This window comes from Cajanus cajan, chromosome 2 (genome assembly GCF_000230855.2).
Source record: "Cajanus cajan strain Asha chromosome 2, NIPB_CcT2T_4, whole genome shotgun sequence".
Lineage (NCBI taxonomy): Eukaryota > Viridiplantae > Streptophyta > Magnoliopsida > Fabales > Fabaceae > Cajanus > Cajanus cajan.
Genome location: NC_138518.1, coordinates 61996803 through 62016864, shown reverse-complemented (window position 1 = coordinate 62016864; position 20062 = coordinate 61996803). Strand labels below are relative to the sequence as shown.

Below are 20062 nucleotides of genomic sequence, written 5' to 3'. Positions count from 1 at the left end.
TATAAATAAAATTATAGTATTCAAGATAAACCCTATGAAATATATAAAATAAATTTTTTTATATAGCTAAAATCTATATAGAATATTTATTTTAAATATAAAATTGTTATAAACGTTAAAAATAAATATTTAAAATATATATTATATATTTTTAGTGAACGAGAGAAGTTAAAGCTCATAAACTAAAAATTACAAAAAAAAATGCGGATATATATTTATAAACATATAAATTATATTTTAGAATTATGATAAAAAAAATTGTTATTATAATATAATTCATAATTTTATTTTAAAAAATAAAATACAATTTAGAATAAAAATGAAATAATAGATAAAAGAGATAAGAGGTTAACAATTTTTTTTTAAATAATACTCTTATCGTAGACTTTTTATAAAAAAAATATTAAAAAAAACATTTCTTGAAAAATAATTTGCAACAGTGTTATGGTTAAAACTAACTACTCTAATTTATATATAAAAAAAATTACATATTAAAAATATTTAATTAATATCAATTTTGATCTTACAGAAATAAACGTTTATCTTGATTTAAAAAAAATCCTCTATCTGTCCAAATTCCAAAAGTTGAGGACTCTTCCTTTCTTCAAATTCTGATTCATATTTTCCATAAAGAAATGTTTTATCAACAATAAAATGATAAAATAAGATGCATATTAAATTACATTAAAATAATATTTGAACCACATAGAAGAAAGAAGACCACTTAATGACAATATTTTCCAATCCGTGTTAGACCTTCTATAGCTAGTCTGATTTCTTTTTTTTTTCATATTTATTTAAATCAACAACTTTAAAAGGAAGCACGATCGATATTTAAATATAAAAATTAAAACATATAAACTCGTTTTTAGATTAAATTAATGCTTTGATTTATTTTTCTTTGAAGATCCTCAGTCCAATATTTAAATATAGATTAGGATGGAGAGAAGAGAAAGAGTAGAAAAAATTGATAGAACTTTATTGAAAGAGAAGCGGTGACCGATTGCCGATGGAGATGAGGAAGATAACACTTGTCGACCAAAACACATGAGATAAGCAGTGCCATCAAAATGAGGTGTCCTCACGACGACACGTGGAGCTCAACCAAGCCCATTTATTTTATATACATATTGCTTCATGCACTCAAACCAAAGGCAAACCACATAGGGTCCTCTTCTTTCCATCGTTGCATGCATATTTTGCTTCTGGTAATTAACTTGCAATATTAATATAAAGCATTAATCATTTGTTCGTGAATCGTAATGCATGCATGCATGCAAGGTAATTAACCTGTTGGTGAGAAATATTGAAATAGTGGTGTTTGCATATTGTGCATATTTTGTAGTGAAATGGGAGTGGTGTATCTGAAAGGCACGTCAGGGTGCATGGTTTTGAGGACCAAAGAGAGAAGCGGAAGAAGATGGAAAAGAGGGCAGAGAGTGATCGTTGGTTCGGGGCCAGCAATAGATCATGTTCCTGTTATTGCCACAGACGACCAGCCCTTGACCAAACAAGATCTTATTAACTACTTCGTGTCTGGTTGCAAGCCCAAACAAAAGTGGAGGTCACATATATATACTTATTATTCTATCCTATTTTACTTAATTATGCTATTTCTCATACCAGCTCACAACATGAAAAATACTTTGGTGGTGATCAAAATATATAATCTTATTTATTATTTATTATTTTATTTTATATTTTATGCATTACAAATTTTAAATTACTAAAAAATTTAATAAATTATTTAATTTTAATATATTATATATATTAATCGATAACCTTTTTAAAATTTACATGTAAAATATTATATATATATATATATATATATATATTGAGGGGGGAAAAGAAGATGAAAAGACAAATACTCCATTATAATAATATACATATAGAGGGAGAGGAAGACAGAGACTTTGTCTTATTTTGCTGGTTCTTAACTTATTAACTTCTTCCTCACCTTATTATAAGAAATAAACTTAACCAGGTTACCCCTATTTTTATTTTAAAATTTAGTTTTTAATCTCTAAGGAATTTTTGCGCCCACTTCTTAGTAGTTTTAGTCTCTGGTATTAATTATTTTTTTTAGTAGTTTTAGTCTCTAATATTAAATTAACAATTTAACAATGTTTTAATCCGTAGTATTAAATTAAAAAAATGCAAGTACTTAACAAAATTACAAGATAGAATTATCTATTTATTTTTTTAAGTAGTTTTACTTCCTTATATTAAATTGTTACGTACTTAACAAAATTAATGATAGAATTATTCACACTAATTAATTATTTTATGTGACACCATGTCAATTACGTGAATATGACGTTACGTGACGTTAATTATGTGTAAATATATCATGTGTATCTGTGCCAGTTTAGTTCAATAATGTGTTGTGTTTTCTAGTGTTGTGTTGACATATATTTTTATTGGATATATCTACCACCTAATAATTATAATTCAATTTTAGGGACTAAAACTGCTGAAAATAATAATAAAAAAAGACTACAAATTAGCAAATTTTTATTGAAGGTGTAAAAACTAAATTCTATAGTAGTCAAAAGTCAAGAAAAATTTATTATTCAATTTGAATACTTTTAGGTACTAAAAGTACAGCTGAAAAAAAATAAATAAAAGCCTACAAATTAGAAAAATTTTATTGAAGGCGTAAAAAATGAATTCTACAGTAGTCAAACGACAAGAAAATTTTATTTAACCCTAAGAAATAACATTAGTCATCTATAACATATCTAAAGAAATAAAATTTTTGAATTTTGATGTATACATTTTTAGATAATTTACTTTTAAATTTTTAAATAATAAAAAAATATTAAAAATTGAAGACTAAGTATAGAGACACGATTCTACTAATATAGAGTTTTTAAATAATAAAAAATAATATTAAAAATTAATTATCTTTATAAACATAAGATTTAAATTTTAAAATTAAGTACAAAATCAATGATCTAATAAATATTAATAATTTTTAAATATTTTTATTAAATAAAATATAAAAATATAAAGTCTTATGATTTAAGATGAGTAGTGGATAACGTGTTTGTGTTGAAGAAACAACAAATTACATATTTTATCCTCTCCTCTCTCCACCAGAGACCTCAAGTAAAAGGCCACGTATATATATAGAAGACCTCTTCTTAATTTTATTATTCTTTACTTTAGTTCACTAAATTGTTCTTTACTTTAGTGTTTCAACCTCCAAACCTGTTTTCATTTACCCATATTCTTTATGTCATCAAGTAGTGACACATCCTATATTCACATAAATAAATGTAATAAATAAATATAATATATAATGATATATTGTTATAAATAAATATGATATATAATGAAATATTATTAAAAAATATAAATATAAACTATAATAATTTATTAAAATATTATTAAATATCATTTAAAAATAATATTAAAATTATATATAACTATATGTCAAAATAAATATATATATTATATTTAATATATAATTATATGTCAAATAAATATATATATATATATATATTGTATTTACAATGATAATTTTTCTTATATTATTATATATAATATACATAAAAATATTTTTAAACATTGTTTAAAATTAAATATATCAAATAAATATACATATATATATATATTTATTTATTGTATTTATAATGATAATTTTTTATATTATTATATATAATATACATAAAAATATTGTTAAACATTGTTTAAAATTATATATATCAAATAAATATAAATTATATATTGCATTTACAATGGTATTTTTTTTAATGTTATTGTATATAATATTATTTTTAAGTGCATATTAGTTTATTTATTGTTGTCATCAAGCCGTATTCATTATAGTATCTTGATTTAATATATAATGTACAGATACTTCAAAATTGACAACGTATCCATATCATGTTCGTGCTAGATAATGATATGGCTGTCTTACCTTTTTTTTATTGTTTTTTTTTAGAGAAGGCTATCTTACGTTTAAACTTTTTAATGTGCATTTTTTTTAATAATAAAGAAATTATTATCATAACTTGAATATAATATTTTTATTTGGATAACACTATGTTCGAGTTAGTGGGTTAGGGACATCCGTGGAAAAAACAATGTAACATTTTTATTTGAATTTGATTACAATTATAGTTTTATACCATCTAGCTAGTAAATCTTTCAAGAAATTCAAGAACAAGAATAATACCGTAATGACAACAAATAATATAAATACAACATTTTCTTTCACAAGATATAAAGCTATAACAAGAATAATATTTTTTATGTACCAAAAAAAAAAAAAAAAACAAGAAAAGTATAAATCACATGTACTGAATTGTAATACATGTATATGTGTAACACTTATTTGTCACTGCTATTTCTTTTTACGTTCAGAACTTTTTCTTCAATAAATTATCCAATTTATGTTCCTAAAGTTTAATAAAACTTGTAAAAGGAAATGAATCCATCTCTGGTCACAAATCAATTCATTGGTTAAGATATCTAACATTTTCTTCAATGACTTATCCAATATAGCTCCATATCCTATTTCTTCGTGTGTTCAATTCAACTCAAGATCTCTCAGTTACCTAATCTCCATTGGTTAATATATCTCATTTTACTTATTAATATGCTTGTTTGGTGGTTTCGATTAATCATGTTCTTTTCTTTCTGCACATGATTTTTGCAGAATAGGTACAGAGCACGAGAAGTTTGGTTTTGAGTTTAAAACTTTACGTCCGATTACATACAAACAAGTATCAGCTTTACTTAATGCCATTGCTGTGAGATTTGATTGGGATAAAATAATGGAAGGTGACAACATCATAGGACTCAAACAAGTAACTCTTTCATCATTTGATATTCAATTTATTTTTCTAAATACTTATTTGAAATAATTCTATTTGAAATCTGTCCGTGAGACCCTCATGAATTATGAACTAGACTAAAGGGAATGTGTGACATTTATATGTGAAAAATTCTACCGCAGAACAAGCAAAATATATCATTAGAACCCGGTGGTCAATTAGAGCTCAGTGGTGCACCTTTGAAAACATTGTATCAAACTTGTGATGAGATTAATTCACATCTCTATCAGGTGAGTATGTGCAATTTCTGGCATAACAAGAATTCTGAGATAGTTTAATATTTAATTTTATTGTTAAAACGTGCAATATGTTACTTATTGTTACCATACCATGGACTGCAACATCATCTTCATTTTGAAGACAATTTTGGCTACGAGACTAGAACAACACCACAATTTAATTATGAACATTCCATGTGACTGATTAATTATGCCTTGTTTGATAGGCTAAAACTGTTGCGGAGGAAATGGGAATTGGATTTTTGGGATTAGGTTTTCAGCCTAAATGGGGATTGAAAGACGTACCAGGAGGGCCTAAGGTAATATTTACGGACACCAAACTTTTGAATTAAGAGTGGGATGCTAATACATATACTTCTTCCAGGCACGGTATAATATTATGCAAAAATACTTCCATGAAATTGGTTCACCTGGAACTGAATCATTGTTCATGACATGCTCAGTTCAGGTGAGAAATTTTGTACTTCAATTACTAGGTATAACCAAGAAGTTGATTTTGTAAGCTAAATCATTTAGATTTATCTGTTTTCTCAGAGTTCAGCACAGTAAATTTTCCCATTGAAATATTTATAGTATGTCTAAAGTAACAAATGGAAATTAACTATGGGTTTAGGTCAATCTGGACTTTAGTTCTGAAGCAGACATGATCAGGAAAATGCGTGCTAGTCTTGCTTTACAGCCTGTAAGAAATTCTGGTGATTCGATGTAATTTGGAACTGTATCATTATTAAAATTTTCAGATTCATTCATATTGTATATAACTTCTATAACAACTACATTAAACCAGTTAGCAACAGCCTTATTCGCTAATTCACCTTTCAAGGAAGGGGTTCCAAATGGTTACCTCACCTTACGAAGGTCTGTAACTGTTTTGAATTATTGTTCACTTAAACACCTCAAATGTTTGTTTTCTATACTGTATTTAACTCTTTTGACCTGTCTTAAATAGCCTTAAGATGGGTCAGATTGACAAACATCGCAGTGGCATACTCCCCTTTGTTTTTTATGACAATTTTGGGTATGTTTACTCATCTCCAATTTTACTTTTTAATTTTACGGCACTTCTAATTTTATCAAGTCATCTGTTACTATTATAGGTTTGAGCAATATGTTGATTATGCTCTTGATGTGCCAATGGTGTTTGTTTATCGGAAAAACAAGTACATAGACTGTGGTGGCATGTCATTCCGGGTTATTTTCTTTTCTTATCTTCAAATATCTCATTATCCTTCAATTGCATATTATTTATTTTCTAATGTTTTGTGCAGTATATTTGCACTTAAGTTGATTTTTTGTTGTTATGCAGGACTTCATGGCAGGTAAACTACCTGCCATTTCAGGTCAGATGCCAACACTTGCTGATTGGGAAAATCATTTAACAACCATATTTTCTGAGGTTACTATGCAACACTAACCATGTTAAGGATTTTGAATTTCTGTAAATGTTGAACACTAAGTTGGCCTACTGTTAAATTTTGTGCAGGTCAGGCTAAAAAGATACATGGAAATGAGGGGTGCTGATGGTGGCCCTTTGGATATGTTATGTGCTCTGCCGGCTTTTTGGGTAATTGATTTGTCTATGCATGTCACAAGTTAATAATCTTATCGTTTCACAAATTAGTGGGAACTGTCAACCAGTTCAAATAATGGGTTATAGTATTATTAGAATTTGTTTTGTTTTATGGTAAAAATATCCACACACAAAATAAAAAGGAACCTTATATACCTATAATTAAGGCTTAAAGAATCATGAAACTTGACATTTGCCAAGTTATTTGACAGGAGTTTATCAAATGTCACGTGGTGATGTATTTTACCATGTTTTGGGTGAGATATTTAGTCTCATGTTGAGCTCTAAATAATAATAATAAAAAATACATGCTTACTTTTAATGTAATGTCAATAGGAAATAATAAAAATACTGGATATATGATTTAACCATGTTGTATGTCACCTTTTTTCATCTGATGAGGTCCTAATTAATTTCATCAATCATATGCATGTCACATAAAATCAAATTTATTATTTCAATTTGACTTTTAACTTATTGTGGTTGACTTTCTCATGTCAGGTAGGTTTACTGTATGATGAGGTTTCACTACAAAATGTTCTAGATATGATTTCTGATTGGACACCAGAAAACATACAGAATTTAAGGAATGAGGTAAAAAATACTGCAATTAAAACTTAATCTTACGGAAAAAAAAATGTATGAAAAATGTAGTTGTTACTCTTCTTTGAATTAGGATTTAACCTATGCAATTTATTTGTTTATTATTTAGGTTCCCATAACTGGTTTAAGAACACAATTACAAGGTAGAATGTTGCTGCACATTGCAGAAGACGTGTTGAAGTGGGCAAAGGTGTCTTAAATTGAATATTTCTTACTATTTTTCTGATTTTACATACAATTTAGAAGTTTAGAACTAGGTTAGGCATCTTTATTATTTTGCAGGATGGCTTGGATAGAAGAGGCTTAAATGAATCCATTTTCTTGAATCCATTGAAGGAAGTAGTTACATCAGGTATCTAAGTATATATTGATTCTATTTACCCTTCGTAAAAGTCTAGGCTCATGTTTGCATATCTTAATGCATAACACCTTAAAATTCATGTTCTAGTATTGGGAATTTGAAAATATGGTACTCAGGAATTTAATTTGGCTATAGAGATTGACAAAGCTTCTCATGTAGTGTCTATGAATTGCTCACATGAGAATAGGCTTATGTCAAAGATTCAATTGTGATTTTTAGCCATGATGTGGGGTTTTTCATCTTAACTAGCAAATATCTTATTATGAAATGAGATGATGTTCTTGCAAATATCTTATTTTTCAAACATTTGACATTGACATGAGACTATTTATGGACAGGTTTGACCCAAGCCGATAAGCTATTAAACTTGTATAATAAAAAGTGGAGAAATAACATAGATGTTGTGTACAAAGAGCGTTGCTATTAAGCTCATTCATATTCTCCTATTCTTTATGAAGAAGAGGAATGGAATGCAGACGAAAAATAAGACCAAGATGCAAATGATGATTTGGGTGCAATGTTTATAGTTTAGAGAGCTAGTAGTTCAATATATGTTTGTTAATTTATCAGTTATGGTCCTAAAGTATGAATACAGCCATACTATGTAAGAATAAATCTTAAACGATGAATATCATTGGTTTACTTCACAAATTAAGAAATGTGACGAAAATCATGTCATACATTTTAAGATTTTTTCTTTTTTGGTACATGTAGATAAGAAAGAAAGAAAATTAAGTTAAAATTTGAAAATTAAAAATTCAAAAATATTAAAGTTATTGTTTATTTTTTACAATGATCAAAAAAGTGAGATAGTAAAAGATTTAAAGAAAATGGTATTAAACAACTGTCACTATTACATATTATTATTATAAGTTATGTTTTAAAATATTTATTTATTTATTATAATTTTTAAGATTTTATATGTGAGGGCAAAAGTTATCAAATTTTTGAATAACTATAAAACTCTCACGATTCTAATAAACGAAAACAAATTAACTCTAATAAAATTTATATGTTTAAAAATATATATTTATACAAATTTTATATATAATTTAAATATTCAAATATAATATTTATTTTCCATATATAAATTATTATAAATCAATCTCAATATTTTGTATGTTTTGTTGTAATATAAATTATTTATTATAAATTTAAAATATAATTTATATATTTAAACATTAAATATACGAATGATTTTGGTTCAAAAATATTATTAGAATACACTATTTATTTAATTTTATTTTAATAACACTATCAAATAAATTCATTTTAATAGTATTATTAAATAACATTATTATCAAAATATTTTTAAAATATTATTTATTAATATTTTAAATTAAAAAATTAAATAATATTTTCAAGTTACTTAAGTAGTGATATATTAATAGTCAACTAATAAGTTTAATGGTTAATAGATGTTAAATTATAAATGTTAGAACTAAAATTGTGAATTTTTAAATGTCATAAATGCAATTTAGTCATAATAGAAAAACTTAAGCACTATGTGTGTCCAAGTTAAGCATTATATAATCATGATTCATGAATCACAAGCGAGTGTTATTCCACTCTTTTGACTCTTAAAATGCTGCACTTGATACCCAGAACACTAATAAGCACTTCCTTAACCAAAATACCATGAGCAATGCATAGGTAAAGTGTTAAAACCAAAAATTTGTTTATCAGCAAACTAGTCACACACATTAAAACTATTTATGGTACAAAATCATAAGCGCATATAAAATGGACATTCTCTTAGCAATCATCCCAATCTTTATCCATATATTTATTAATCATGTTTTCGTCACACAAAAATCTTGTTCCATAACTAACCTCAATATGTTTATTTGTGATTAATATGACCTATTATGTAATTATCGCCAATGTAGTTAACTCCTTAAAACATCCCATCATATCACCCTGCATTTGCAAGCTTCAACCATTGTTGTATTAACCATCAATATATAATGCATTTACCTCAAAAATATGTATTATAGGACTTTTTTTTTCTTTCTAAGTGATCTATTATTTTTTATGTGATGGTTATATATCAAATTTACTACATAATACACATGAAATTATTTTTTATTTTTACTTGAGATATACTCTTTGATATTGACACCCCTTGAACTAAAATCTTAGTTTTACCCTTAGCTGGAAAAATTAAAAAAGATAAATTGGAGCTATTGCTCTCATCTTTAAACAAACATGCTTGCTTATTTGAGGGGGAAAAAAGTAATTTTATACATGTTGTGATATATAGTTGTACGTAAACATTTTTTTTATTGATATTAGTAGTTTTTCCAAACCATTTGGTTATGACTAATAATCGGATTTATAATGTGTATGAATTCGCTCGTGATGCAATTAGGTGTGATTTGACTAGCTTATACATATTAAACATAAACAAAAAGAGAATGTAGTCTAGGTTCACATCAAATACCTTATATGGAACATAATATCATTTAGATTATTACCTTATAATTGAACTCATGGTATTAATCAAATCAAGCCACACATTTGCAGAAATTACAAAATCTAAAATTTTTTGTTTTATGTCTTTGAGTTGCAGGCTGGTTGTTATTTATGGTTAATCTTAATGTCTTTTTGCTCCAAATCGATGGTAACTTTTAGTGCATCCATAGAGGAAGGAAGCAATTTGCTTGTTGTCCATAATGGTGATAAAAATCTTAGCAACATTGTTTATTTATAAGATGTAAAAGAAAACTAAGAGAATAATTAAAATTATCAATTTGAGTAAAAAAGGAAGTTAGTCAAATCGTTTTAATGCATAAATGAGTCATCCATTTGTTTAATGATGTTGTGAAATCAATTACATAATAAGAGTTTGCTTCATAAATGTGAGTGTGAGCTTGGGACCAAACTTGAGATAGTTTCGCGGAGGAAATTTTGAAACATTCAACCTAGAAGAGATAAGAGAAGTCTTTTTTTTTTTACATGAGAAAGATGTGTGATGCTTCTACAAATTGAAAAGACATGCATCCTTAGATGTACATAATGTTGAAGATAAAAATTGTTATTATTATCTTTGAAAAAAGACTTATTTTGATGTTGACAAGGATTTTATGTCAAAACATCTTAGATATTATCTATTTTTTCAATACACATTAAATAATACTTATCATTTTATTATACATGGGGCACTACTTTTAGCACATACACTATCTTATCTTTTAGTATACATTATTTCTCATTTTATTACATGTTACCTATCATTTTTGTACATCACATTATTTAACATTTAAAATACACTTTGAAACTAATGTGAAGACATTAATACTTTTGAAGACTTTTTATTTATAATTTAACTCGATTTAAGGACTAAAATAAAAACACATTGAAAGTTTGGCAAATTTTATTATGATTACTTTATCAATACATAATGCATTAATAATTGACACTCATTAACTAATAAGAAAAATGACAATATTCTTTGAGAATTTTTTTTATAGTTTACTTCAATTCAAGAATTAAAGTGAAATCGCGATTAAATACACGTTATCTATCATTTTATTACTCATTACACGTGATATATTATTTATCATTTTAGTACACGTTAACCATTACTTATCACATTATTTAACATTTGAGATACACTTTAGTATTTATTGACGTTATCAACCAACACTCATTATGAAATTAATGACAATAACACTTTTAAAGATTTTTTTTTAATTTAACTTAATTTAAGAACTAAAATAAAAACATATTGAAACTTTGACAAATTAATTATGATCATATTAAAGCATTATCAATCGACACTTATTAACTAATGAGAAAAATGACAATATTAATTGAGTATTTTTTTTATAATTTATCTTGATTTAAGAAATAAAGTGAAATCACGTTAAAATTACACAAATTTAATCATGATCTCATTTTAATCTCGAGTCAGATTATAATTTATCTCGTTTTAAGAAATAAAGTGAAATTACGTTGAAATTACACCTACTTAACCATGATCTCATTTTAACCTTGGGTCAGGTTATAATTTATCTTAATTTAAGTGTGTGTTTACTTTCACTCTCTATCAACTTAGACATAATTTGGAGAAGCAACTATTAATTATTTTTGATGCGTTATGACATGAAAATGTTAAAAAATGTGAATCACAAACGTAATACCAAACAAGTACTAAACTGGGTTGAAATCACACAAACTTAACCATGGTCTCATTTTAACCTTGGGTTGGGTTGGGTAAAAGGAGTGACATCAGTTATATACATTGCGTGCATGAATGTAACCACCTTGTCGTGGAGTTTGAAGCGAGGCAGTGATCATAATGGGGAATCGACGTTTCACTCAGGTTGCGACGAGCGACGATGAAGACGAAGCAGTTCAACCGCATCAACAACGCACGTGGAAGAGGATGAGGCTTATGGAGGAAGATAAATTAGATAACGATAACGAGAATGAGGAAGAAGTGGGTCAGGAACCGCCTCAGCTTGTGGAGGACGCTAAGCCCATTGACGAGCCCATTAGGTTTTCAGGAAAAGGAAGAGGCAGGAAGAAGCACTATGAATCCTTTGAATTCGACGGCATCCAATACAGTCTCGTAAGTTCGTTTTTCTGCTCAATTCTATAGGGATTTTAAGTGAACAAAATCGTTCCCAAATTGGTTTTGTTTGTGCAGGAGGACCCTGTTCTTCTCGTCCCCGAGGAAAAAGGCCAAAAACCATACGTCGCCATTATTAAGGTGCACTTATCTATTTCCCTTGTCAATTGCTGTTGATTCATGCATGAAACATGATATATAATTATTATTTTTCCCCTGTAAATACTTTTTTTGTGGCTGCATTCATGTTTTGAAGTGCTTTCTATCCAATTTTTCCAGGGACTTGTTTTGTTGACTTTGTTCTGCTCTCAGGACATTACGCAGGGTAACAATGGCAACGTGATAGTGACGGGGCAGTGGTTTTATCGCCCTGAAGAAGCTGAGAAAAAAAGTGGTGGAAACTGGAAATCGTGTGATACGAGGGAGCTGTTTTATAGCTTCCACCGTGACAATGTTCCTGCGGAAGCTGTTATGCATAAGTGTGTGGTACATTTTGTTCCCTTGCACAAACAACTTCCAAAACGTAAGGATCATCCGGGGTTCATTGTACAGAAGGTGTATGACACTGTGGAAAGAAAACTCTGGAGGCTGAGTGATAAGGACTATGAGGATATTAAACAGAGTGAGATTGATGAGCTTGTTCAGAAGACTCTGAAACGGATTGGCGAACTACTTGACATTGAGCCTGAGGAGGCCCCTATTGATGATGAGGACCAACTGAAAGTTAGGAAACGCTTAAGGAGAAAGCGTGTTTTATCTCTTGATGTTTCAAGGGAGGAGGAAGAAATTCTTGGAAGTGGACTGCATTCTAAGTCTGAAACACCAGCGAGTTGTGTACCTAATGCCTCAGAGTATTATCGCATATTGGTAGAATTCAATGCACTAACTGGAGATAGCCATCGTGACAAATGGTTGGAGAGGTTGCTTCAACGCATGCAGTACATGTGTGATTCTAATAATAGAAAAGAAAAGGACAATGGATTAGGAAATGACTGTCAAGACAAGGGTCAGAAGGTATGGCTAATCTGTTTTATTAGGCCATTAGCTACTAATCATTTTCTCTTTTTGTTTTCACTGATTCCCTTTTCCTTGATGAGTATATGAATTTGGTGTCTCTCTCATCCCCCTCCTCCTACAGAGTTTCGAGTCTTTTGTCTGGCCAGATGCTGTTGTTTCAGCCGTAGTTGCCCTTGAAAAAGCTTCTTATAATGCTCTGTCATCAGATTCTACGAAGTACAACCAAAAGTTGCGGCAACTAGCTTTTAATCTCCAGGTCAGAAGCTGGCTTCTGCATATATAATATGCTTGAGATATTTTTAACTATTGCATTTGAGTCATAAAAAGGACTAAGGGCCAATATGGGGGTGGTTTTTAGTTGTAAGCTTAAAAAATTTAAACAACTACAACCGGTTTTCAATTTTTAATTTTATTTTTTATTTTATAATTTTTAGTTTCAAGAAAACATACAACCAATTTTTTTAAAAATTAGTTTATATTATGGTGGTGTGAATGTGGAGTTGTTGGTGGTCATAGTAGTAGTGGCAGTAATGACAACAATGCTTATGATGGGAGAAGATGATGGTGGAACGACCATTGTCAAATATCTTGAGTGTATTTTATTTTTAAAATTAAAAAACAGATTCACAAATTCTTTTTACTTGATTTTGATATGAGTGCAAAAATATTTTGAAATTGAGATAAAAATTATTTCAAATCTATTTTAACCAAACACGATTTGTTTTGAAAATTGCATTGGAAAACTAAAAATAAAAAACAATGTTGTTGCTAAATTATGAGATGGGACTTTTAGGGGGGTGTATTGGATTAGGATTTTAAAGGACTTTTTTAGTTAAAAAAAATTCTGCGGATTTTAAAAGACTTTGCAGGATTTTCATGACTTTTAAGATTTTGCAAGATTCTACAATACTTAAAATCAGGATTTTAATGGATTCTGCAAGACTTTTAAATTAGGATTTTAATGGATTCTGTGGGATTTTGTGGAGTTTTGACATTTGATAAGATTTAAAAAAAATTATACATTCAAATTTAAAAAGAGTCAAAGATAAAAATAATAAATAAAAAAAATAATGTCTAGATAAATAATAATAATAATTCTCTATACTATTCTATCCTCTTTTTATAGCATCCACTATCAATTGTAACAATTCATCGGAATCATCCTTAATCCAAGCTTCATAGTTTTCTTTCTCTTTTCATTTTTCTTTATTATTTCTTTGTGAATCTCCCATTTGAATTACTAAAACAATATATGTTAAAAAATAGTTATATAAATAATTACGGATAATAGACAAAATCAATAAAATTATATTATTATTTTTAGAAGCACACCATCATACAAGATCGAATATATTTTTGCTATCCAAATGGATCAAATACCTCAGTTATTATAAAAAAAATGTAAAAACGAAAATATAGAAACATAAGATAATTTTTTATATAAAAAAATTAGTATATTCGATACTGAAAAAATATTTAGATATATAATTTTTTTTATATAAACAGAAGTATTTAGATATAGAGAATATATATATATATATATATATATATATATATATGATAATTTTTAACGATATTTATAAATATAAATTATTCTAACAAATATTTTAACAATATTTTCTTTTTTAAAAAATAAGTTAATGAAGGCATAAATCCTAAATCCTAAAAAATTAGATATTGCAATGTCTTATGTTAATTTTCTTTTTTAAAATATAAAAAATCTTAATTTCATAATATAAAAATAAAAAAGAAAAATTCATAGTAAAAAAAATAAAATAATTGTTGAGTCATAAAAGGAGGAGGGATAAGAGTAACAAATTCAAGGGAAATAGAGAATTCGCAATTTTTATGCTAAGAGGTTTCTTCCCCCTACTAAGATCCATTTTTATCTCATTCTACTCACAAAAACCCTAACAAATTCATCTTTTATATATATATATATATATATATATATATTGTTGAGATTATGATATCAATTTCATCTTTCACCTTTTTCTTTTCTTAACGTGTGTCATAAAAAAAAATTATCACTTAAAAGTTAAAATTTCAAGTATTTTTTTGTGTTATATAAAGGAACAAATTCAACTACATAAAATAAAATAAAGTAAGTCAATTAAAGAGAACGAACAGAAAAATAAAACAAGTCAATGACACTATCATTTACATATTAGAGTTTCACAAAATAGGAGAATGGTATGAGAATAGTATTATATATGAGCAATCAACAATAGTGTAGTATTATTAGTAGAGAAAAAATGGAGAAGACAGGAGCATAGAAAAAAAAGATGAAAAACTCACTTGAAAATTCTTAAAACACTTGAAAAATCATTTCAAACAATCCTTCAAAATCCGATGGGTTTGGATGGGATTGTTTTATGAATCTGGTATTTATAGATAACACTAGAAAGTCTTTCAAAATCCCTCTCACACAACAATCCTTTAAAATCCTTAAATTTTTGAATACCAATGGATTGTTTTTAAGTTGTAAAAAATCTCAAATGAATACCAGTGGATTTTAATGGACTCTTTAAAAAATCCTAAAAATCCAGATTGAATACCACTAGATTGTTTTTAAGTGACATAAAATCCTGATTGAATACCAATGGATTTTTTTACTCAAAAAAAGTCTTTTAAAATCCTACGAAATCCTAAACCAATACACCCCCCTTAAACTTGTATTTATCTTTGTTCTTATCATCTATTCAAGTTATTGCCTGATTAAGAGGTTACAGGTCTGAAACAAATGTATTGTATTTTTATTCAAATTAAAGAAATGATAAATTGGAAGGTTGGATGACCATGCAACACACCAAGCAATTTATAGATGTATATATAACACAGTGTATATCTATGTACAATTCTCCTCTTACGATTGGAATAAAAGGGAAAAAATCAATTAGATGCGACAATAATTATATATTCCATTACTTACCCGTATTTTCATCATCACCACAACCAAAGCTTGAGATATTTTTGGCTTGAAAAATCCATGTGAATATGTATTTATAGAATTTGGACTTAGAATATAACTCAATCTCATAAAACTAATTTGTATGTTGATGATTGTCCAAACTTTATAAGCATTACTTTAGTCTTTTCTTAAATCGATGTGCGATCTCAACCCCCTAAGAGTTGATGTCCTGATGGCTGCACAGTACAACACTTCACCTAGCCTTCCTGATTAATCCCTTCGTACTAGGTAGCCATTTCCTAGACATTAGCAACTAACTCTAATAGGTCGCAATTAAAGCAGGTTATGATTGGCCACACTTAAGGCAACTTCCCAACACACACTCTCATGCCCAAGGCTATGGGCTTGAAGTGTGGCAATGTAAGTGATATAAGCATAACAACTAATCTAAGACAGACTCTGATTTATCTTGAAGTTTGAGCTTGTGGCCTAACTAAATTTCACAAAATCGACTTGTACAATAAGGATTGTCTAGACTTTGTAAAAACCACTTAGATCTTATTTCCAATCAATTTGGGATCTCAATCTCGTAAGAGCCAATGTCTCAATGGTTGCACACTACTATGCTTCACTCGTCTATTTTGTTCAACCCCTTTGTAGATAGTCATTCCAAGACATTTACAACCAACTCTGATAGGTCGCAATTAAGGAAATCTAGAAATGATTGCAATTAAGGTGACTTTCTAACGCACTCCTTCACTCCAAGGGCTATGGGTTTGGAGCCCAGCAATGCAAGTAGGCAAATAATGGTTGATACCATATTAGTAGTTGGGTTTAGAGCCTAATTTAGCCCCACAAGATTGGTATGGATTGTCCAAATTTTAAAAATACTACTTAGGTCTTATCTCTAGTTGTTGTGGTGGCAGTTGCACCCTATATTGCATCACTTAGCCTTTGTGGTTAGCTTTTTTTAGGTAGTCCTTTCTAAGGCTGCAATTTATGCGGGTTAGGGGTGACACAATTAAAGTGGCTTTCCAACTCTATGTATATGTTTCTCTCTTGCAATGATAATGAATTGACTATATTGTTCTTTTTTTGTCCTTTGCAGAAAAATGCAGTGTTAGCACGCCATCTATTAAATGGAGAGTTGGAACCTTCAAAAATATTAAATATGACACCCAATGAGTTAAAGGTATGATATCTGCTAGCTTTAATCTTTTACAAAAGGTTCAATTGAACTATTAAGTTGTCTGCTTGTGATGAAATGATGAACTTGTTTCCTAGATTTTCTGCTATTTTCTTATTTCAGCCTGGAAGCATCTATTCTTCTTTCCCCACCAGTCGATTACTATCGGCTTAACCTTCTAAAATAGTTTCCCGCATATTGTGCTCATTTGACTTATATATTTATCCTAATAAAAGAAAAGAACATAATTCTTGAAATTTGGGCTATAACATTAGTGTAGTGTATTCTTAAAATTTGTACTTAAGGATAACTTAACCCCACAAAACCAACTTGTATTGCGATAATTATCTAAGCTTTATAAGCACAACTTAGGCCTCTTATTTACTTTGAGTGATCTCAACCCCCTTAAGAGTCAATGTCTGTGCAGCTGCACACTATGATGGTTCACTCAGCCTTTTTGCTCAGCCGCTACACAGGTAGTCTCTGAGACTTTGGCAACCAACTGTAGTAAGCCACAATTAAGGTAGGATAGGAGTGATTGCAATTAAGGCAACTTTTCCACACCCTCACACCTAAGACTATGTGGCCTATGGGCTTGGAGCGTGCCAATGTAAGCGAACCAATTAACTTAATTTTACAAAATTGACTTGTATTGTGATAATTGTCCAAACTTTATAAGCACTACTTAAGTTTTACCTCTATCGATGTGGGAATCTCAATTCGGTGAGAGCCGATGTCCTGACAACTGCATACTACGGCACTTCACTTAACGTTTTTGGTCACCCCCTTTGTAGGTAGTCTTTCCGAGATATTGACTACTAATTCTGATAGACCACAACTAAGGTGAGCTACGAATGATTGCAATTAAAGTGACTTTCCAACATGTTGTATAATTTATTGTAGATGAACATTCAGCCCTTGTGACCACTCGTATAAGAGCTTTAGTTCTCATTTTAGTGCTTGTGTTGTTTGGAATTGCTTTGTAGGAATTGAGTCTACTTACTAAAGGCATAGGTTTGATAAATTTATCATATAAAATTTCTGAGAATTTTCTTCTAAAAATAGCTCATGCTTTTCAAGGGTACTCTAAAATAATGTATGATGTTTAGAAAAGCAATTTGCACACGTCTTTTATTGAAACAGCAAAAAAATGCATCGACACACCATAAAGCAACTATGAATTAGAGTACTGGTAACTTTTGTCATCAATTTCTATAAGCTAGTCCGTAAAAGATTAAACTGCTTGTTGATGCATAGTTTCTTATGGTCTTCAGGAGGGTTTGGTTGCTGAGGAAAAAACCAAGGAACGTGATGAGACCCAGCACTTGCAAGTAAATATCCCTCCCTTCAGTTTTATTATCTCATATGTTATGTTGTGTGAAGATATATGCTGACTTTAGCTTTGCTTCCCCTGAAACAGATGATAGATGCTCGCTGCTCAAAATGCATGGATTGTAAGATGGGTTTGAAAGATATTATCCAAGCTGGAAATAATGAACGTTATCAGGTATGCGCAATTTTGACTTTATTAGTCCAGAGTTCCAATATTATGTATTGCTCCTGCACTTTTATGGCTTGGTTTGATTGCTTGCTACTTTGTTGTCGTTACAGCTTGAATGTGTTTCCTGTGGCCATACCTGGTATGCCTCCCGGGATGAGGTGTCTATGTCGACCTTAGATGCATCAAATTCAAAGGGAAACACAGGTCCAACGCCATAGGCCTCTGTAAAATTTAAAGATGTTCAGATGAAGCTGGTGAGCCCCGTGAATCCGAAAAGTCAGCCAATGGCATCTTTTGAATCCAGTAAAGATGGTGACATCTGTCCCGTGTAGTGTTTAGTCATAGCAAAAGATTGTTTAGTTATGTATAGAATAGATACCGTTCCAGTTTTCTTTCTGGTTGGTTCTGCACATAGCATACATCAAGCGGTTGGTTTCGCGTTATAATTCCCATACACTGATGTTACATCATTAGGGTGGTTAGTTATAGCAGTAAATTTCTGAGTTTGACTTTGATTATTTGTGTGGGGAAATATATATTTTTAGTATACACATTGTTGTGTCTAATTTTACTGTTATAACTAATTATTCTATAAATCACTATTTTTTATTTTTTCTTTTATTCTATTTTTTACTATGAACCATTCACTCTCTTCAATTAATCATTTACATCACTTTTTTTATAATTATTTTTTATTAAAAAAAAAAACAGAGAGGTCCATGCCTTTTTTTTCAATCATTAAATAAGAAAAGTAAAAAATAATAATAAAACTCATACCATTTTTATATATTCTTTGTTCTATTTTCATACCAAAGTCAAAAAAAAAAAAAAAATGCTAGTCAATAGAAATTTAATCGAGTAAAACATTTAATGGTTCTTGAAATATCAAGTTTTAGTCAATCTAGTCTTTAATTGCAAAAAGTAAATGTTATTTTACACATTGAATTATTAAATATAGGTTCCTTTAATTCTAATGTTATAGAACTGTTAAGAGATACTTTTAACGCTAATGCTCTCTACTCAAATCTGTCTATTTGTGAGCTCTTTATACAACACTGCTTACTCATATTATTTGCGAGTTGTATTTGGCCTTTTGGCCATAATAAATAAATAAATAATTACTGAAATAAATTAAATAAAATTTATTTATTAAAATAAATTATTTTGACCACATAGAATGATAAAAATAAAAAAAAAAGTCATCTTATATGCCGTTTTATATGGAGAGAGAAAGAAAGAAAAATATCATTTCAT

General features: G+C 28.8%; 2 protein-coding genes across 3 annotated transcripts; both read left to right on the top strand.

Annotated features, from left to right (window-relative positions):
- The first annotated feature begins 1133 nt into the window (after nt 1-1133).
- On the top strand, nt 1134-8276 carry LOC109789082 (glutamate--cysteine ligase, chloroplastic). Its single transcript, XM_083068617.1, has 16 exons — nt 1134-1208; nt 1346-1564; nt 4667-4817; nt 4967-5074; nt 5290-5382; nt 5448-5531; nt 5697-5765; nt 5871-5941; nt 6033-6101; nt 6181-6274; nt 6390-6479; nt 6567-6647; nt 7155-7247; nt 7366-7446; nt 7539-7608; nt 7956-8276. Exons 2-16 carry the CDS (start codon nt 1350-1352, stop codon nt 8042-8044), a joined length of 1458 nt encoding a protein of 485 aa, XP_082924743.1. The 5' UTR covers nt 1134-1208; nt 1346-1349; the 3' UTR covers nt 8045-8276.
- A 660-nt stretch (nt 8277-8936) lies between these two features.
- Nucleotides 8937-19326, top strand: LOC109789093 (ASI1-immunoprecipitated protein 3). Of its 2 annotated transcripts, none has more exons than XM_083068616.1 (8): nt 8937-12193; nt 12272-12334; nt 12473-13207; nt 13332-13466; nt 17230-17313; nt 18582-18638; nt 18728-18814; nt 18919-19326. In XM_083068616.1, the coding sequence occupies exons 1-8, from the start codon at nt 11921-11923 to the stop codon at nt 19024-19026; spliced, it is 1542 nt and encodes a 513-aa protein (XP_082924742.1). In that variant the 5' UTR covers nt 8937-11920; the 3' UTR covers nt 19027-19326. The 2 variants fall into 2 exon arrangements, with proteins under 2 accessions (XP_082924742.1, XP_020203545.1); XM_020347956.3 differs by having other exon boundaries at nt 8938-12193; nt 12506-13207.
- The last annotated feature ends 736 nt before the right edge of the window (nt 19327-20062 follow it).